This window comes from Papio anubis, chromosome 12 (assembly GCF_008728515.1).
Source record: "Papio anubis isolate 15944 chromosome 12, Panubis1.0, whole genome shotgun sequence".
NCBI classification, from domain to species: Eukaryota; Metazoa; Chordata; class Mammalia; order Primates; family Cercopithecidae; genus Papio; species Papio anubis.
Genome location: NC_044987.1, coordinates 65,016,940 through 65,039,604, shown reverse-complemented (window position 1 = coordinate 65,039,604; position 22,665 = coordinate 65,016,940). Strand labels below are relative to the sequence as shown.

The window sequence follows — 22,665 nt, the reverse complement described above, 5'->3', positions numbered from 1 at the left end:
TTAAGTTCTGGGGTGCACTTGCAGGTTTGTTACTTTGGTAAACTTGTGTCATGGGGGTTTGTTGCACAGATTATTTCATCACCTAGATATTAAGCCTAGTATCCATTAGTTATTTTTCCTAATCCTCTCCTTTCTCTTATCCTCTACCCTCTGATAGGCCCCAGTGTGTGTTGTTCCCTCTGTGTGTCCATGTGTTCTCATCATTTAGTTCCCACTTTTAAGAACACACAGTATTTGGTTTTCTGTTCCCGTGTTAGTTTGCTAAGGATAATGCCCTCCAGCGCCACCCATGTTCCTGCAAAGGACATGATCTCATCGTTTTTTATGGCTGCATAGTATTCCGTGGTGTATATGCACCACATTTTTTTATCCAGTGTAACATTGATGGGCATTTGGGTTGATTCCATGTCTTTGCTATTGTAAATATTGATGCAATGACCATATGCATGCATATGTCTTTATAATAGAACCATTTATATTCCTTTGTATATACCCAGTAATGGAATTGCTGGGTCAAACAGTATTTCTGTCTTTAGGTCTTTGAGGAATTGCCACACTGTCTTCTGCAATGGTTGAACTAGTTTACACTCCCACTCTCAGTGTATAAGTGTTCCTTTTTCTCCATAACCTCACCAGCATCTGGGTTTTTTTTTTTTTTTCATGTTTTAGTAATAGCCAAAGAATGGATGATTTTCAAAACAGGATTTATTGGAGAAACTTTATTGTTCAAGTAGAATCTTACCTAAGTGCTTGATACACAAGCAAAAGTAGATAATATCAGGTCTGCTGTGATTGTGGAAAAATAAGACAAGAAACTTCCTTCATATAAGCCTTGAGATGCACCTTAAAGCAACCTCTCAGAATCCAGCTCTTTAGGATTGCCTTGGAAACCACTGGGATAGATCAACTCTACATTTCATAACAGTTTATGATTATGCTTCTAAGTTCCTTCTTTGATCTCAACATATAGTATTTTCTCAGTACCAATGCTTACAAAATTTGGATGCATTTTTCCATGGATGTGATACTATATTGTAGTGTTCCCATCCTCATTCCCTCTCCTTGCTGTAAAATTGTGGCTTGCAATCAAGGAACTGCAGTATATAGAACAGAGTTCCAGAGGTCCTCTAACTAGTGTGGTTACATTTGTACTTTAGTTTCTAAATGAGCTGGCTTGAAGTCTAATCTGTGTACTGTGGGAAGTCCAGTTCTTTACTCAAATCTCCAACTGTTTTCAGGGGTTATGTTCTCCCAGTACTACCTCTGCAGCTCACTTTCTCAATGTGTCTTGGGGCCTAGAGGCTACTCTCCTCTCCCAGCACTAAAGCCAGCAACCCTGCCATTCATTGATCAATATGCTAATTCACTCATTCCCTTTATAGCACTGCTGATATAACATTATTTTAGCAGGCTTGTACTGAAGGCTCTTCAATTTTTCATATTGTGTGTGTATAGGGAGGAAACATTTAAAGGGAATTACAGTGAAACATAAAAGGAAGATAATTTGAATCAAATGTTATCATTAACGTCCTAAATATCCATCTGATAATCCTCTCAGTGAGAAATTTCTCACTGATCTTTTCACTTTTATTCTCTCCTCCTCAGTGTTTCTGTTTTACTTAACACACTCACTTATAATAGCTACGAGTCTCAATTTCCAAATTTTTATTTTTTTTCAATTTAGAGTAATTTCGCTCTGTTTTCATCTCCTTCTTCCTGATCATATCCTGTACAGCACCCTATTTCACAAGCAAAGAGGTCATCAAGGATTTTTTTTATACATAGGACCATCATTTTCATACAGATCATGCCACATTCTTGGCACATGAAAGTAACTTCAGGTAGTTCTTGCTTTAAATAGCATTTGTCATTTCACTCTTTCTACACTTCTGTACACTGTAAGCTTATCCTAGTTATTCCATTGCCCAGTAAAACATCATCCTGTACCCTTAGTAGAAAACAAAACTATAACCTTATCTCTGATCTGCTTGGTCTTCACTCCGTAAACCATGGGGTTAAGTGCAGGTGGGATAACAATGTAGAGATTGGCAAACATGATGTGGAAGGTGCGAGAGACATTGTGTCCAAAACGATGGGCAAGGATGGAGAAAAAGGCAGGCATATAAAACATGAGGATGACACAGACATGAGAACCACAAGTGCTGAGGGCTTTCTGGCGGGCATCTTGGGAGGGAAGGCGAAAGACAGCACAGAGGATAAGGGCATAGGAAACAGCAATGAGAATCACATCTGAGATGACCATCATAATGGGAACACAAAAGCCATACCAGATGTTGATGGAGATATCAGCACAGGCGAGCCGGACAATGCCTATATGCTCACAGTATATGTGGGGTATTATACGTGTCCTGCAGAAAGGCAGGCACGTCAGCAAGAATACGTCTGGCAGGATGATGCAGAACCTTCGAAAGGAGATGCCCATAGCAATCTTGATGATGGTCTTGGGAGTCAAGATGGTGGTATATCTCAAGGGAGAACAGATAGCTACATAGTGATCAAATGCCATGGCCATCAGAATGGCTGAATCCAGGACAAAGCTGTAGTGAAGGAAGAACATTTGTGTAAGGCATCCTGGGAATGTGATTTCGCGAGCCCCCAGCCAAAGATACTGAGTGTTTTAGGCACACCAGCGGTGGACAAGGTGAGGTCAGTCATGGCAGCAAGGAGAGAAAGAAGAACATGGGTTCATGAAGACTATGCTCCACCACAATTAGGTAGAGAAGGATGCAGTTTCCCACAACAGCTACAATGTAGATGATACAGAAGGGAATTCCAATCCACATGTGGAATTGCTCCAGGCCTGGGATCCCTACCAGAATGAAGGGCCCTGGATTGTAACTGCTTAGGTTGGAAATGATCATGGCAGATGCAGATGGCATAAATCTCAGCTCCTAAAGACAGAGCGTGATTAAGGATAGTTAGAGAAACTTGAGTAACTCTCAGACTTTCAACTAATTATCATTATGGCCTCCTGAAGATAAAGTGACCATATAATTTGTCATCCAAAATAGAACCTTTTGAAATCAACAAAGGTTAAAATTAGTAATAATGGTAGCAACATGCATAAACCAAGATTATTCCAGATACAAATAGATACATTATTGGTCTACCTGAAGAGAATCTTTTCTTTCTTCTGGCCTCCCCCAGTAGTGTACACAGCTACTCCAGGAAGCCTTCCAGACTGGTTACACTCTTCATTGTACACTGTTCTCCCATACAAGTTAACAAAGTACAGAATACACTTTTTCATGGTGGATTATAGCTTATATGACCTTATGGACATCATTATTTAGGATCTGCTTGCTCTGTCATTGCCCCCAAGACAACTGTTTGCTTCTCTTAAAGCTACCTGATGACTGTGGCTCTTAGATTTGTAAGATCAACACCCCTTTATTGCCATCTAAAAACCTAATTCAGTTCAGCAAACACCAGATGAGTTCCTACACTATGCTGGATAACATGTGTAAGCCAAATTTAAATTAGAAAAGTCCCTTACAGCTGAGGCTCACTAGCCTTTCTCCTCAAAAAAAATAATAAATAAAAAAATAAAAAAAAAAATTCAGTAGTTTTCCAACACTTTGTATACTACACAAGTGTATTCTAATAGTGTGGACTTAGTGACACTATCAGTCAAGGTTTCTGTCCAAAAGAAGGACTGCGTTTTTGTGAACATACATCTATTAGAGAGACACATCGATCCAAGCAAGACACATACTCTCTCAAACACAGACCCTTAATATTTACATTCTCAGGCATATCCGGACCTGCACTTATATTTTGTCATATATTTTGCCGCCATATATTTACCCATACATAATCTTACACAATTATAAGCCCCTTCTTCTCCCGTCTTCCCCCCACACATGTGCTGAGAATATAAACAAAACATATCATAATTAGATTTTGTCATTGTCACAGGCTTTGTAAATTCCTAAAACCTCTCCACTGGTCCTATACCTTCTTCCTTCCCTAGTAATGCCTCTACCCACCCCTCATCAAACATCCCATTTCATTTACATAGAAAGATATTTTTTATGTGTATAGATACTCCTTATGCTTATAGATACTCCTTTTGTGAGTAGAAAGACACTACATGTGTAAGTGCTACAGGTAATGAACCATATAGCAAGGCCAGGGGCTTCCAGAATCAGGACTAAAATGAGACTTGTGGTAGCCATATATGTCATATTCCTCACCTGAGAAGGCCAAGAATCATGTTTAAACTTATTCCTACCCCTGTATTTTATGTCCTTCTTGGGCCCAGCTCATAATGCTTTCCATTCCTCAGATCAGAACTTATTTTCTTCATTCTTCTTTAGGTAAAAAGGGACACATGATGCTTTCTCTTTATTTCTTAGCCTTCCTTATCTATAGGTAAAAACACCTTTCTTACAACAACTCAAACTCTCCTCTACAGTGTCTTCACATTCTAGATTCTGAGAACATAGTCCAGACTTCAGAGGGTGGGTCACAGCTCAGCCCCCCATCTACTGAGGATTCAAAGTTTTCCTGCTTAGTCCACCTTCATCTTGATTCTCTTATCCACTGGGGCCATAGAATTCACCTGTTGCTAACACTAGAAACCTGACTAGGTTGTTCAGCCTTCATGTTGAAAAATCCTCTTTTATGCCGTTCACATACTGAAACATCATGTGAAAACTCCTCTTCTATGCTACCCACATACTGAAACATCATGTGAAAACTCCTCTTCTATGCTACTCACATACTCAAACAACATGTGGCATCAACATACTGAAACTATATGTTAATACTTTGAATCACAGCTCTCCCATCTTGTCTGAGGTCATCCTTTACTCATACATATGTGAGGAAAGGTTTTCTTGAGTTTTTGTATTTCCATGAACTCAAATACAACAGATGTTCATGAAGTCATCCAAAAGCATTCACAAACACACATGGGTGCACAGACAGTTAACTCTCAGGGATCTCATTTAACGATCAGACAAATCCACAACATGGAAAAATCTACAACAGTCTGTTTTCCTTTTTCAAGTCAATGCCATTAAAGGGGAAAGGGGAATATCAGATAAGGAAAATCCATTTCCAGATTAAAGTACATTTAAGAGAAAAACAAATAAATGCAGTGCGGTTATTTATTTATTTATTTATTTACTTCAGACAGAGTCTCACTCTGTCACCCAGGCTGGAGTGCTGTGGCATGATCTCAGCTCACTGCAACCTCTACCTCCCCGATTCAAGCAATTCTCCTGCCTCAGCTTCCCGAGTTGCTGGGATTACAGGCGCTCGCCACCACCCCCAGCTAATTTTTGCATTTTTAGTAGAGACGGGCTTTCACCATGTTGGCCAGGCTGATCTCGAACTCCTGACCTCAGATGATCCACTCACCTCAGCCTCCCAAAGTGCTGGGATTATAGGCGTGAGCCACCACGCTTGGCCTGCAGTATAGTTCTTGATCGAATTCTGTTTCAACAAACCAGGTATTGAATTCAATTAATGAATAATTAGGGAAACTTAAATATGGACTAGGTATAGAGTGATATAAAGGAATTAGTGTTAATTTTATCAGTAATAATTACTGTATTATGGTAGACACACACACATACACTCAGGCATCCACAGTATGTTAGCAAAATATTGGCACAGAGCATGTGCTCTGGAGCCTCAGAAAGCTAGCTTTCACAACTTAATCATGGTTCCACAATTTACTAGCTATGTGAATCTGGGCAAGCTATTTAAACTATATGATATTTGGGTTCCTATGTTTTTAAAAGAAATTAATATTTCTAATTTTTACAATTATTATTAGGACAAAATGATACACACTAAAAAAAAAATTTTTTTTTGAGACAGAGTCTTGCACTGTTGCCCAGGCTGGGGTGCAGTGGCACAATCTTGGCTCACTGCAACCTCCATCTCCACGGTTCAAGTGATTCTCCTGTCTCAGCCTCCCGAGTAGCTGGGATTACAGGCGCCCACCACTATGCCGGCTAATTTTTTTGTATTTTTAGTAGAGACAGGGTTTCACTATGTTGGCCAGGCTGGTCTCAAACTCCTGACCTCGTGAACTGCCCACCTCGTCCTCCCAAAGTGCTGGGAATACAGGCGTGAGCCACCACACCCGGCCGAAAAATATTCAATATAGTACCTGAAACATAGTAAGCATATAACAAGTTTTGCTTCTTTATATTAGGTTATATTTATATCATTAGTATTATCATTAACAGTCAGACCACACAGTGGAGAAGAGAACAGAAATAGCAAGATGGATAAAAATTAACAAGAGCACCCCTGGGCATACACACATACCAGCACACTTAATTCTACATTTTAGGTTAGAGTTACGGAGTCTTGTCATATGTCTTGAAACAGAAATTTCCTAACACTGCTAACTGTGGTCATATTTAATCCAACTGTATAATTATCCATCTGTTCTGATCTATTGATGCTTATTCAGTGGAGCATATACACAAGTATTGGAGATCAAGACCTCAGTTTATAAACGGGAGTTGCTCAGGGAAGAAAATTATAGTGCCCAGCCCATGGCCCCTAAGAAATAGAGCCCTGGCTTTTCACTCACTTTCTCTAAGTCTTGTCCCAATCAAAGCCCTTCAAATAGCCAATACTCACCAAATCTTGGGGATCAGGCCAAAGGGAAAGAAGAAAGAATGTATTGACAAAACCTGCAAGAGAGCAGACACACCAACCAAAAAAAATAAATAAAAATACAAATAAGTAAGTGGAAGGAAAAGGAAGGACGTTAGAGAGGTTGATTCCCTGTCCATTTATTTTCTCTGATCACTCACTGCTCTCTGTGGGGAAAAGGCAGGTAGTCAGGGGATTAGGGACTCTGACATGCCTTCTTCTCATCCTCAAGGGAAGAAAATGAAAAAGATTCTATTAACTTTGTTAATGTCTTTGAGTAAACACTGCTTTAGGGTACTTTATTTATTTATTTGTTTGTTTGTTTATTTGTGAGCTGATGTGTATGTGAGTGGAAAGCCGTGTGGATGTGCCTGTCATATCACCCAGGTTTCAAGTTCATGCCCTCACTTACCAGATAAAGGACTTTGGACGAGTTACTTAATTTCCATTAAAAGATGGTCATATTAGCACCTATCTCTCAAGATTTTATGAGGATTGACAAATTAAGTAGGGTACTGCTTGTGAAAATGCTTAACATATTGGCAAACTCATAGTGTAGAATAATAACCTAGGGCACCTGTTAAAATAAAAATTATATGGCCCACATGAAATAATCCTAACATTATCTTTTAAAAATTCCAGTGACTTTAGGGGTACAAGTGTTTTTTGATTACATGGCTGAATTGTATAATGGTGAAGTCTGGATTTCTAGCGTACCTGTCAACCGTATTGTGTAGTGTGTACTCAGCAGGTAATTCTTCATCCCTCACCCCTCTCCCAACCTCTCCTCTCCTGGGTCTCCAGTGTCCATTATACTACAATGTATGCCCTTGCATACCCATAACTTAGCTCCCACTTATAATTTTTTAAAAAATTAAACTTCACTAAAAATTATAAAAACAATTTGAGCAAATAAAATATATTCTTATGGAAAAACTGTTAGGTCTACCTGCTGGTACTGTCAGGAATTTCTGGAAGTCCAGATATCAATTTTTACCTGAGAGGCTTTTATCCCACAATTCTGAAAGCCAAGTCAGTTTCTGTCAATGTTTGTCAAAGGTTTGCTAAATATTGTTGGATGTGTTAATTAATAAAGATTGCCAGGAGTCCACTCAGTACTCTGAATGTTCTATTATATCTGGAATAAACCAGAACTAAAGAGATTAGCATTGTATTGGCTCCCGACAGAATTTTTACCTTCTGCTGAATAAAAATTGAGGTTACTTCACTTCTCTATACTAGGATAAGGGACTGAAAAGTCACATGAACTTGTGTATTCTGTAAGAATGTCATTAATTGCATCACTTACTGCCTTTTCTAAGAGCTTTCTGAAGATATTTCTCTGTTCTTCATATCAAGAGTAGTTTGGCTTCTCTAACAATTAACTGTCTGAACTTATAGCTATCATGAATGATTTAGCTAATCATGTTTAACTCTCACACAGACTGCTAGAAAGCTTACAGCTGAATTTCTGACCCACATATAATAAGAGAACAAAAATTCATAGCAGGTGGAAAGTGTATTTTCAGCCTATTTTTTGTCTTAATTTTTAAAAATCTGTCTATTTTTCTTTTTGCCTTTTCTATTTATACTTTGTAATATGCCGCATAACAATGTTTCTGAACAATGGTCCCATAAGATTACAATACCTATTATAGAGTACCTTGTCTATGTTTAGACATGTTTAGATGCACAAATACCATTGTATTACACTTCCCTGCAATATTCGGTATAGTAACATGATGTACAGTTTCGTAGCCTAGGAGCTATAGAACATATTATAGAGCCAAGGCTATATCACACAGATTTATGTAAGTATGCTCTATGAGATTTGCACAATAATAAAATCACCTAACAATACATTTATGAGACTGTAGCCTCATTGTTAAGTGGCACCTGACTATATTTTTATTTATGGTATGCAAAATACATCAGATAATTTTGGAAACAATGTATGTAGCTATTGTCACACGTTAAGAGATAGAATATAAATTCAAATACAATTCTCTGGGTCCAAAGGACATCCTTTTCTATTAAAACTATATGTTGAGAGCCATTGTAGAAATAAAAATTTAATGATACGTGAAAAGGGTAGTAGCACAGGGATGGCAAAGTGGTCTTAAGGTAAAAACACCATGAACGACTCTGACATTTTGAGTCAAGTGAAAGCAGTGAGGGTTTGAACTACTGCACTCAGCTGGGGAACCCAAGAGGTTATTTAGAAAAAAAACACAGGTTTTGAGGACATATCAGATTTGAAGGGGAAAGAAGACATTGACTATCATTACTACCTGGCAAACACCTAAAAATAATTATTATTGACCGAGTGACTGAATGACTCACTATGACCAAGTTATGCATATTGGATTTGAAGAGATAATGAATCATACAGAGGTACATTTTTGGCTTGTGACTACATCTCTATGAAGATACAAACATGAAAAAAAAATTGAGACCACTAGTGCTTCCAATTGGTCAAGTCTCAAACCCACTTCTTAGTCTATATATGCTTTACCATTTTACTAGCCATAGGAATTTGCCTCCCTCCTTTTATTCCTTGTGGAAAACTCCACCCACCTACATCTCATTTGGCTTTCTCAAGGTTGAGTTAAACATTGAGTTTTATCATTGCCTTATCCCTTTGCTTAATATAAACACCTGCACTCTTAAGTTAATAATTTTATGATTATTTGCCATTTATTTATTTGATAAGCATTGTATGTCCCTAGTGTATGCTACATATTATACTTGATATTGTCTAGAAATTAATAGGTGTGAACAAAGTAAAAACTCAGAACCCTGCAGAATCATCAAAGAGGTAATTTACTGCCTTGCTGTGGTGTGTAAATAAACTACTATGATATATACATCTGAAAAACCATTGAGATTTGCCAATCATTACATTGTCTTCATTAAAAGTTTTATAATCACTTTAGAGCAATCATAAGGAATTACAAAAGTTCTTGTTTCTAGAAGTCAAAAAATATTTATTATTTCCTAGACTCAGAACTTACTTTGCTATAACTGGAATGATTGAGTAGACTTCTGCCTCAAATCACAAAGAAAGCAAAACTCAAGTTCTCGTTAATAAATTTTAGTCTGTCCTTTTTCTTGGGCATCTGAACACAGGTTCAGTCTTTGACCCAACATACACTAGGAACTTGTCCCTACCTCCAAGAGCTCAGGCACCTATCACTGGGACCCCCTGGGAAAGAGCAGAAGAAGGATTCTGTTCCAGATCTGCTTGGTCTTTACTCTGCAGACAATAAGGTTGAAAGCAGGTGGGATGATTACGTAAAGGTTGGCAAACATCATATGAAAGGTATGAGGGACATTATGCCCAAAGCAATGAGCAAGGATGGAGAAGAATGCTGGTATATAGAATACGAGGATAACACAGACATGGGAACCACAGGTGCCAAGGGCCTTCTGCCAGGCATCTCGGGAGGGGAGACAAAAGACAGCATAGAGGATGAGGGTGTAGGAGACAGCAATGAGGATCACATCTGTCATCACTGTCATGATAGGAATACAAAATCCATACCAGATATTGATGGAGATATCAACACAGGCAAGCTGGGCAACACCTATGTGCTCACACTATGTGTGAGAAATGATATGTGTCCTGCAGAAGGGTAAATGATTCAAAAGGAAAACACACGGGACAAAAACACAGAGACTTTGGAAACATATTCTCACAGCAATTTTGATAATGGTTTTGGGAGTCAGAATAGTAGTGTATCTCAAGGGTGAGCAGATGGCCATATAGCAGTCAAATGCCATGGCCAGCAGTATAGCTGAGTCCAACACAAAGCTATAGTGCAGAAACAATAATTGGGTGAGACAGCCAGGAAAACTGATTGTTTGGGAACCAAACCAGAAGATGCTAAATGTTTTGGGGACACATACGGTGGACAATATGAGGTCAGTAATGGCCAGCATGGAAAGGAAAAAGAACATGGGTGCATGAAGACTGTGCTCCACCACAATGAGATAGAGAAGGATACTGCTGGCCACGACAGTCACGAGATAGATAAAGCAGAACGGGATGCTGGTCCAGACGTGGTACTGCTCAAGTCCGGGAATGCCCAAAAGGGTGAAGGGGCTTGTACCATGGTCACTCACATTGTACATGGTCATTAAGATCAATAACTTCTGTGTCCTAAAAACAAATTGTTTATAATGAACATGAGTAAATTGTATGGTAATTCTTCCTCCACCACTTCCTCGGGGCTGGTCCGCCTCTTTCCTATATTCCAAGAAAAAACCTCTTATTGATATTAAGAGCAATGTTCATCACTTGAAGAAAGACTCTCAGACCCAAAACTTCTCATACTAATCATCCAATTACTCTAGAATCTTCTTCAAACTGCATAAACGGCTATTCCCATTTTAATGACTGAGTTCTCCCTGGGTCAATGGAAGTTGCTGCTCTACAGATATGAGTATAGAGAAAAGTAGTCTAACTACATGCAGGGATAGAAAGAAACTGAAAAATACTGGATCACAGTTGGGAAAATGAGATAATTAGTAATTACAGACTCCCACTACATGCCAGGTTCTTGAAAAATATTATCTTATTTAGAACTACCTTCTGAGATATGTATTTTTATCCCCCTCATTTTTTTTTTTTTTTTTTTTTTTTGCAGAAGCTGAAACTGAAACGTAACCTTACCTAACAACTCACCTTTAGTAACTAGCAGAGCCAAGGTCATTAGATTCCACAGCCACTACTCTTTCATGTTGCTGTTATACCAGGTGACTGCCTCAACTCACTGTGAGATGCCAAGAATTCAGAAGAGGCATGGAAGTGTAGCAAAGGATGTAAGGAAACGGATCACTGGAACTGTAATTTGTCCCGCACACTGACCCCACCCCAATTTCAATGACTGTTCTGATATCCCAGATGCTACACAGAGAGACTTAAGGCGTGTAGACCAAAATGTTCTCTGAGATTGTGATGTTTGATGCCTCCCATATGAATGACATGAGAAAGGGTATGAGGCTCAATCTCAGTCCATCCTTAGGAATTAATGAGGGAATCTTGCTTAAGTATCAGAGAAAATTGGTTTGTGTGCTTTTTACAAATACAGAGGGGACCTCTAGTGGAAGAAAAATAGAATTTATATATTCTAAATCCTAGGTCAAGCTAAAAGCAAATAAACTTTATAACAAAAGCTAATATTTTTTGAAAACTTTAATATACTACATGAGACCACTTTTGTAATTTTCTTAACAATTCTATGAGACAGGTAATAATATTATCCACATTTTAAGGATGCAGAGAAAAGTAATTTGTCAAAAGCCACACAAGGAGGAAACGGTAGCACTGGGAATCAGACCCATGAGTCTTTTCCTAGACTCCTCTGTATATAACCAAAATTATCTACAGACTCTGTGTGGCAAATAACACGTATAATATCTGTATAGCAAAAGATACAAAATTAACCAATATATAGAAAACAAAAATATAAAACAAGTTAACAACATAAAACCAAATACATCACTTATGCTTATAGATTGCTTGAATTCTTCTGTCAAAAAGCACAAAGATAAAGTTTAAAAATTCAATTATATGTCACATGAGAAAGATCTAAAACAAAATGATGCAGAAAGGATAAACAAGTGTGAATAAACAGGATAAAAAGGATAGACAAGTGTGTTTCAGACAAATTTAAATGTGATGGAAGCAAGTCTAGCAAAATGGAAAGCAGAAACAGTAAAACTTAACTTAGAAAGCATTAAACAGAACAAAAGGTACTTTGCTCAGTTAAAAGGAACACTTCTTAATGAAGGTGTAAGTCATGCTATTTGTACACATCTCTTCTTAGCACTCTAGATACTTAGTGATAGTCAATTCATTTACCCACTTTTTAAATTTTTTATTATTTTTCATAGTTCTCTTGTAATTCCTCTTGATTGTTTAAAGACATATGTCTAGACATTAACTGCAGTTTAAAATTCTTGTGACTCATCTACTCAAAACTTTGTCTCCAATGGATGGATTTATATGTTACTGAGGCACAATCACCTAATTCCAGGGTCATATATTTGAAGCACTGTAATCCAAAATTGATCAACTTCATAAATCACAAATGTAGACACTGCACTTTGTATCTATTCAATCATGTGATTCAGTTATTACCAATTTGTCCTTGAAAAACCTGAAGCCCTCTAGAATGACTTTCTTACTACCATTCATTCAATGCCCAGGAGTCTTTACATTCTGCTCTGTTCAGGTTAAAATCCATGATTCATCGTTTCAGCCACTCTCTTACCAACATTTTGCTTGCCCTTGTTCCACTGACCTTCCATCACATATGTGTGATAAAACCCCCTGCATTATTCCACCAAATAAGTACCCTAGGTCCAAAAAAATAAGGAAACAAGCAAACTTCTTAACTAGACGTATTTGTGTTTCCATAATTTCATGATAATCAATGTTAAACTTAACTGGTGAACTATCCAGTGATCCAACAGCATAATCTTGCTCAGCTCAATCTCTATGACTCATTGTTTCCTACAGTCCTCAAAGCATTCTCATCTCACTCCAACTCCCTTTCTCAACAGATAACCTTTCATTTTACTTCACAGAGAAATTAGGAACCATTAGGTATGAAATTATATAAGACCGAAACATCAGTCTTATATGGGAAAATTATTATTTTACGATTACCAAATATATGACAGTAATTTGATGAAATTCATTTTGTTATTAAAGGGAATGCTGAAAATTTTAGACTTTCATTAGAACCATTTTAATTAATATCCCCAACTTCTAGAGGAGTTTACTCAGTATCCTTTAATGAATAACTAAGAATCTCATGTTTTCTGTTGGACCAGCTCTAGGCTCATGAATCACCTGGAGTTGTCCTTTGATTTTTGAAAATAAGTTGGGCAATCTGCTATTGATTACTATCACTTGAAATATTGGTTGGTGACATAAATTGGCATAGCAGCGATTATTGAGTTACATTCACCAAAGAATAGAAATATGTGCACAACAATATATGATTGTCCTTTATTCCATGTTAAAACATTTTTCTAATTTTTTTAAAGAGCCAAGGCATTTTTCCTATTCACAAAGATCAACTTGACAAATAATATCTTTGATGTGATGTCTGAAGCTTTTAAAATGGAAGAAGTTACGTGTGTGAGCTCAGACTTCAAAGACAAGCAACCGAGAAGTCTAGATCAAGATCTAGCTACCCACAGAGGATAAGATTTGAGAAGTACCCGTAGAATCCCTGTCTTCTCTATCAAGAGCACTGATTCCCCAGACCACTTACTTAGGAGCATCTCTGATCTGGAGTCCTACTTCGAGTTAAAAGACTAGAGCACCCTCTTGAATAGACTCTATTAAAAGCCTGTGTCATTCAGGAGCCCCTGGATGCTGGCATTTTCATCATGCATGGTTCTGTGAATTAGATAATTACAGCCGCAAAATGTCACTGGGGAAGACTCAGAGAGCAAGGTACAGAGGTGGGCATTATTCCTGGGAAAGGGCACAAGAAGGCTGAAAGTTGGAGAAATCTTACAGGGGACCTGTGGGGAAATTCAGATTCAGAGACTTGAAATCCTGGGTAAAGGTTACACTCTGAAATAAAATTACTTACTTTACCTCCTGCCAACTTGGCTAGCCCACAATCTAGGTGGTTACAGTAACTTTTATGTGTCTGTATGTCCAAGTTCACCAGAATTGTTCTGCTTACTACCTGTGCAATCTAGCTCACACACTTCCATCCCTTCCTTCAACCACAGATGGGAGACTCCCACCGCGCTACAGGCAGGATGAGCCTGAGAGCGTTTATGGCTCCTAAGAAAGTCCCAACGGAGTGACCTCTGGGACTTGTTGTCTGCCCCTGTCTCCAGCTAAACAGCACACAGGGACAAGTGAGCAAAGAAGACAACAGTAAACTTCTTTTCTGTTTAACTGGCAGTAACATCTTGAGTGTCTGTGTACTGAGCAGTGAGCCCCATAGAGGTGCCTAGCATGCAATACTAAAGGAAGCACTTGAAACCCTGAGAGTGAGTCCTTTGTTCCTTAAATGTTGCACTCTAGGCATTTCCCCTAATTCCAGCTCTGGAGGAAGCATTATTTAATTCTTCCCTCTTAGCATGTATCATCATCTCTGCCTGGACTACAGGGAAATTCTCAAACTCATTCTACTGTTTCTAAAACTTCATTTCAATTGCATCTTACTGCATTCCAATAGCAAGTCTACACAGAAGCCGGAATGCACTTTTCAATATGTCAATTTCATTCTGTCACACTCTCAAGTAAAATCCTCCATCAGCCTCCTCCCTCCCTTAGTCTTCAGGATAAGATTCAAGTTCTGAATCACGAAGTACAAGCCTTGTTTACTTCTCCAAACAAATCTGACCTTCCGCTTCTTTTCTCTCAGTTTCAGCATATCTAGGGTGCTGTCCATACCAGGATACATACAATTCCCCAAATCTCACAATATTCTCACTTAATCCTTCACATTTGAAATAATGTCTTCTCTGCCTACCATATTCCTATTCCTGTCATTTGCCTTGAGAATTTCTCTTTTTCCTTCAAAACACAGCTCCAGTACAAGGTTCTTGACCATCTTGCCCTCTTTCCTAATTACATATTAACTTCTCTGTGCCCACACAGATCTTTGTGCTTTTTGAGGTTACGTATTATTTGTCACTCTGCAGTGGAATTGCCTCCTTCTGTGTGTATTTCCCTACTAATCCGTGATCTCCTTGAGGACAGTTAAAAAAAAAAAAAGCCTTAGTCATATCTGCATCCATAGTGCTTGTTACACAGTAGAATAAATTATAAAATTAAATTAAAACTTTAAAAAGGTCACTATGTAATGTACTAAACAGTGTGCAAATTGCATTGCATATAACATTGCAATCAATCATCAAACCTGTGAGGTAGCATAGATCTTCATACACGCATGAGGAAACTGAATCTTGGAGTGGTTAAATAAATTTTCCAATTTCATCCACAGAGAACTGATGGAGTTGGTGTATGGCAGCCAGGAGTCTCTGGCCTTCAGGTCTTTTCTCGTAACCATCTATACTGTCCTGTAGACTGCCTCAACAAATGGTGGGTGGACAAATGCATACATACAAGAATAGCAAACTGGGACAGAGCAAGACTCTGTCTCAAAAATAATTTTTTTTTTTAAAGTTAAATGTGAAACAGCAAAAACCTCATCCTTTGTCTACAGCCAAGTCTTCCTATCACCTGCCTTCTTTCTTTTCCCACCGGGGACCACTTAGCTATAGTGAGGTGTCCTCCTGTAGCTTTTCCCTATCAGTTGTGTGTCACCTGCACTGGATGGAGAATGACAAGACACTATTCAGCTGCTCTATCTGCACTGCTCCTATACCAAGTGGTGTGACTGACTGATGCCTCTTTGCACTTCCCATCCTTCAGAAATCCCTGTGAGGATTTTCAAAGAAATTTTACCTTGCTCCAGAAACATGGAAACTCTTTCTTCTCAGTTGTCTGTACAGACTTTTGGCATCTTTTAGGGTATAGAGAAATTACTTTTGTGTTTGTCCTGTGTTGGGGATGTTTACATTAATTTTGCCAAAAACTTGGGATGCTTGGCTAACAGCAAGCCTTGGAATTGAATTTACAACTACATAGATATTGAGAGAACTCCAGAGGGATTTACCTAACTTCAGAAGTGTGGAGACATTTCTGGGTTGTGAAGCTTGTGAGAACGGTCTTATTTTTTTCTGGAATATTTATACCCTGTTAATGTCTAAGGAAACATTCTGAGAAGGAGGGAGGTGTGTGTGTAGGGGTGGGTCTAGGGAATAGTCTTTCTGGCTTTTGTAAGCAAAGAAAATACATATTTCTTCATTCTTTGCTTATAATGCAAATATAGCAAGCTATCGTACATTTGACCTGGCCTGCATTGCATTGTCTCAGGAGTAAGAATCAGCTGTGGGGGACCATACAGTTATTATTTTCTTTTTAAGTGAATAATAACAATGTCTCTGGTCCAGAATAATTTGTGTGTTCCTTCAAGATGAAATTGATAAAATGAATCTTTAAAACACAATATAATTCAGTGCAAACTTCTAATGTAAATGATCTTCAACTTTCACATAATGCAACCCTGTATATTTTGAGTGACCATTGTCTCTATGCTAATTCCTATCTCTTCTTCCCACTCTCCTTTCTTCTTTACTCCCTATAGTAATACAAAGCTATATACTTAAAAAGTTATATCTAAATCACAATAAAATAATGTGTTATCATATTACTTTCAAAAATACGATCAAGTTTAGGAATATGAAAGGTCATTGGGGTAAAACTAACCAAGGGGACATAAAAATCAGAGTTCAAAAGAAAAGAGCCAGTGAAGTGGTTGAAGCTCAAGTGCAGCCTTACAAGGCCTGCAGTCATGGCCTGAGCCACACTCAGACTTGTGAATTGGGCTTCAAGAGGACTATGGCCAGTGGTAAGCTGATGAATGCTTAACAGCCAATTTTTGGGGCTTGCTTGTAGAGTGGCTGATTGAGAAAATGTAGATATTTCCACTATAGCTGACTTCAAACTACCAATTTGATGTTGACCTGCCTGCAAAATTCCTGAAAGTTAACATGACTCTCATGAGCCAGTGGGAGCAGCCTCTAGCACATGACTCTTGTGATTTTAGTTAGACCTGACACACTGGGATTAGAATGATGTAACTCAAAAAGGATGTGACAGTGAAGTCTCTGGGCTACAGAAATCCTGACTCATTCTGAGGTAGAATAGTGAGTAGGTAAGAACAAAAATTTTGGAATGAAGTTGACTTATTGTCTATATATCATCATATATTTCTTGCATAATAATGAGCATCTTGTTTAACTTTTATTAAGGTAAGATTCACATGACATACAATTCTCCACTTTAAAGTATGTAATTTAGTAGCTTTTAGTACATTTCTAATGTTGTGTAAACATCACCAAAGTCTAATTTCAGACCTTTTTATCACCCCAAAAAGAAACCCCATATTCACTAACTAGTCACTGTCCACTTCCTTTTCCTCCATTAACATAGTTCCTGTCTCTACAAATTTATCTCTTCTAGACATTTAATGTAAATGAAATTACACAATATGTCAGCCATTTGTGTCTGGTGTCTTTCACTTAAAATATTTTCAAAATTCATTCATATTTCAACATGTATTGAAACTTTATTCGTTTTTGTGGCTGAATATATTTTATTGTATAGTTATACCACATTTATCAGTTGATATACATTTTATTTATTTTTACTTCTATTTTTGCTACTATGAATAATGGTTTTATAAGCAACCATTTACAAGTTTTTATTTGAACACCTGTCTCAGTTCTCTTGGGTATATACCTAGGAGTAGAATTTCTAGGTCAAATGGTAATTCTACATTTAACTTTTTGAGGAACACCCAAACTGTTTTCCACAGAGGCTGCACCATTTTACATTCCCACTACCAATCTATCAGGGTTTTAATTTCTCCATGTCCTCACTTGTTATTTTGCTTTTCATATATATATGTGTATATATACACATATATATGTATATATACGTGTATATATACATATATATGTGAAAAATATATATAATCACTGTCCTAGTGGATGTGAAGTAGGACAAAGTATTTTATGCAAAAGGGTTTTATGCAAAAGGGTTACAAAATCATTTCCCCTTCTCCTCCTTGTTACCCAAGTTCAAGCTAAGCTTCATTTTCCAGAGGGAATAGCATGTATAAAGGTCCAAGTGGAAAGAAAACACACTTTGTTTGAAAAACTAAAAGAAATATGGTATGATTGTAACATAAGGGCATGTAAAAGTAAGAGAAAAGAAGGAGGTTGGGGCTAGTGGACACCAAGCAATGACTGGTTGGCATCGTCATACCATAAAAGGCTTTGAAAACATACATGTTAGGAAATTTGGATTTTATTCAAAGCAAATAGATCTATTGTTGAATTATTTAAAGTAGAAGAGTGAGTTGATCTAGGTTTGAGTTTAGTAAGACCATGATATTTTCTGAGTAGCAAATGGATGGGAGAGAAAAAAAGATTGGAGGTAACAAATTCCTAAATTACAGTATTGAAAAGCTTGGGAGGGAGGGACAATGGTGATCACATTTTAATGTGAAGTGTGTGGAAAAATTCAAAGCATATTTAGAAGACATCATAAATAATAAACATATGTTTAAATAATTAAAGAATTAAAGAAATTAAATGATATAAGAAAAACAGATGTTGACATGGAAAACTAAATTTTGTACTGTTTAATAAGAGAGAATTCAAGATGATTTGTGGATCATGAAGCAAGTAAGGAGAGAAGATGGTAATTTTTATTTGAACATGTTGATTTTGAAGTTTCAGTGGGAAACCTGAGTAGACATCAAATAGGAAGTTGGCTTTATGGGGCAGATGAGGAATTTGATGTAGAGCTTTAGACCTGGGAATTTTCAGCATAAAGATGGTTACTGAATTTATGAGCTTGCTATATCTTAAACAGACTAAGCCTTACAAGCCTATAAATTAGTTTTTTTCTTTATTTGAAAAAGAGAAAATTGAAACAGGATGAAAGGACTAAAAGAAGGGTAAAAGTTTCTGCATTTATTTATAATTTGAAATAAGCAATGCTTCATTTTAGGCCATAGAATGAGTGCTTCCCATATTTATGTTTTTGATGGTAGAAAATTAGAATGCTTCCATTTGATGCCTATTATTTTCTTGCAACTTGAATAATCCTTATCTCTCTTATCTCCTAATTCCTTTAATTGCACTAATGAGTTTCTCCAACAGCGCTGAAATCTTAAAATTCATAAAAATTGGATCTCTTATTGGAAGACTTTCTGCTAGTAATTTACATAAGAATTCTTTTAAATTTTTCATAGCCCATTTCTCCATATTCTCATCCTCATATCACTGCATCCCTTTAAGAAAGAATAAAAGTATGACCTTGTTTCCAATCTGCTTTGTTTTTATTCCATAATTATGGAATTGAGTACAAGAGGGATTGCTCCATAGAGGCCCAAAAACATGATGTAAAAAGTGCAAGAGATATTTTGGCAAAAGTAATGAGTAAGGGCAGAAAGCACGGTTGGTGTGTAAAATATGAGAATGACACTGACATGAGAACCACAGGTACTTAGGGCCTTCAGAAGGGCATCATTGGGTGGAAGGTGGAAAACAGCATGAAGGGTGAGGGTGTAGGAAATATCAGTGAGGGTCAGATCTGAGATAATAGTCATTACCAATATAGTAAAGTCATACCAGATATTGATGGAGATATCAGCACAGGAAAGCAGGGCCACACCTATGTGCTCACAGTATGTGTTAGAACTAATGTGTGTTCTGCAGAAGGGCAAACACTTCCCCAGGAAATCAATGGGCAAAGTGTTATTAAACCTCCAGTCAATGCTCACCACAATCTTGCCAAGTGTCTGAGGTGTCAAGTCACTGGTATATCTCAAAGGGAAACCAATGGTCATGTAATGATCAAATGCCACACCCAACAAGATGGCCAAGTCCAGAAAAAAAGCTGAAGTGAAGTAGACCAAAATAAAACCTGGTGAAGCATCCAGGAAATATTATTTCCTGAGCCTTCTACTAGAATATCCCTAATGTTTTGGGGAAATGCGTGATGTATAATATGAGGTTTACAGAGACCAGTATAGAGAGGAAGAAAAACACGGGTTCATGGAGGTTGTGTTCCATGGTGGTAAGGTACAGAAGGATGCCATTCCCTGCAAGGGAGACAAGGTAACTGGTAAAGGAGAGAATTTCCATCCAGATGCAGAACTGCTCCAGCCCTGGGATCCCCAACAGAATGAAGAGTCCTGGATTAAAGCTACTTAAATTCAATGTGGCCATCATGGTGATTGCCATTCGCTGAGGACAGAATGTCACATTTGATTCTGAGACTGACTGGCCTTGAATCCATTTAAGTCTCTTTTATAACTTGAATCCCTTTGCCTTCATCATGTAACAAACACTAAGAAAAACACAATCTATCTCTTGTCAAAATTTATCTTTTATCAAAGGCTTTACATCATTTATCAAAGGCTGACAAAAGGTATTAATTAAACCCACAATTTCCTGCCTATAGCCATTACCATAACCACCTTGTTAGGATATCAGGACCATGTCCCACCAGACCCATAACCTGAGATAATACTGGCCCTTTGTTGTCAACTAAAATTCCAGGACTGTTTTTCTCTCATCAACGAATTCAGTCTGAGATTTCTCAAGGATGTAATCGGAGGGTTGACTATGACTCTTCCTCCTCCTTCAAACCCGATGTTTTATTTTCCTACTTCTGTGATTTTTCTTTTGGAACCCTTCTTTTATCTGCCTACTCCATTTCTTCACCACTGCCTCACCTGAACCTATCCTGATTATTAATTGGAGCTGTAGAATGAGAATGCTGATTCTTATTCTGGTTGTGTCAATATTTTGCAAACCTTTACCTAATTGTGCTACCTTATTTGTCCCTGAAAACAGGAAACTATCAAGTCACTCATAATCTTGTGTAAAAGCACATAGCTATTCCCTTTATGCCTACAGAATACATTTTACTTCCTTGCTCAGCAGGCATATATCTTTCCTGTATTATATGGGTTCTACCGATATGAATGTGTCTAAAATTCTCCCCTAAAGCATACTTATATAGGACTTCATATATTCTCCATCATTCTTACATCTCACTACTTATATTTTACTCCAAAAGTGCAATCTTACCTTCTCTCAATGTCTACATTCTACCCATTATTTATGATTCTTGAAAGTGCTAACGTCCTCTGAAAACCTTCTCCAGGATTACTTAACCACATTTTGAAAAGGACTGACATATCTGTGGGAATCCAGAAGTTCACGTGCTTGTGAAGAGCTGTGAGGAGGCCCTATTCTCTCACTTATTGCTGACCTTAATACACTGCAAAAGCAGGAAGTGGAGGCAAAGAAAGGGTTGTCAACTGCACTGCTAAGTGTTTAATGTGTGCCTCAAAATGCCAATGAAGCCCTTCAGCAACCTGGGAGATTTATTGTTCACAAATATTTAAGAAAATCTCTGTCTGCTCATTAGCTGACCACTAAGATAACTGAGTAGAAAATTCGGTGGCTGTACATGACAAACAATAAAACCTTTACAGAAATAGTACCAAAAGTATCACTTAAAAAAGAAAAACTTACAATAATTAACAACAGCAGCAAATCCTGGGAATGGAGGAGAATCTACTTTCCAGGGTTATCACTTTATATTATTTAAATTTTCCAGTTTTAACAAAAAAAAAATTATGAGACATTCAAAGATATAAGACATATGACCTATACACAGGAAAAAAAAAAGTCAACAAAATCTGTCCTTGAGAAAACCCAGATGTTTTTATACAAAGACTAAATGAGCTGGTTTAAATATATTCAAAAAGCTAAAGGAAATCATGACTATACAACTAAAGGAAAATATGAGAAAAACATCACACTAAATATTAAATGTCAACAAACAGAATTTATAAAAAGAAACCAAACAGACATTCTGGTGTTAAAAATTGTAAAAACTGAAGGGTGGATGGCAAGATGGCCGAATAGTAACAGCTCTGGTTTGCAGCTCCCAGCGAGATCAATGTAGAAGGCAGGTGATTTCTGCATTTCTAACTGAGGCACCCAGCTCATCTCATTGGAACTGGTTAGACAGTGGGTGCATCCCACAGAGGGAAAACCGAAGCAGGGTAGGGCGTCACCTCATCCAGGAAGCACAAGGAGTTGATGAACTCCCTCCCCTAGCCATGGGAAGCTGTGAGGGACTGTGCCGTGAGGAACAGTGCATTTCACCCCAGATACTATGCTTTTCCCACAGTTTTCACAACCCGCAGACCAGGAGATTCCCTTGGGTACCTACGCCACCAGGGCCCCAGGTTTCTAGCACAAAACTGGGTGGCCAGTTGGGCAGACACTGAGCTAGCTGCAGGAAGATATGAAATGATATGAACAGACACTTCTCAAAAGAAGACATGCAGCCAGCACACATATGAAAAAAAGCAAATC

At 37.7% G+C, this 22,665-nt stretch overlaps 2 protein-coding genes across 2 annotated transcripts; both read right to left on the bottom strand.

Moving 5' to 3' along the window:
- Positions 1–644: 644 nt before the first annotated feature.
- On the bottom strand, positions 645–5,187 carry LOC103877702 (olfactory receptor 52H1). The gene is given in 3 exon segments (XM_009186765.4): positions 645–2,628; positions 2,631–2,681; positions 2,684–5,187. Coding segments are annotated over 3 exon segments (960 nt in total). The 5' UTR covers positions 2,901–5,187; the 3' UTR covers positions 645–1,936.
- A 1,502-nt stretch (positions 5,188–6,689) lies between these two features.
- On the bottom strand, positions 6,690–22,149 carry LOC103877703 (olfactory receptor 52H1-like). Its single transcript, XM_017948691.3, is given in 1 exon segment — positions 6,690–22,149. A coding segment is annotated over 1 exon segment (948 nt). The 5' UTR covers positions 10,786–22,149; the 3' UTR covers positions 6,690–9,837.
- Positions 22,150–22,665: the final 516 nt, after the last annotated feature.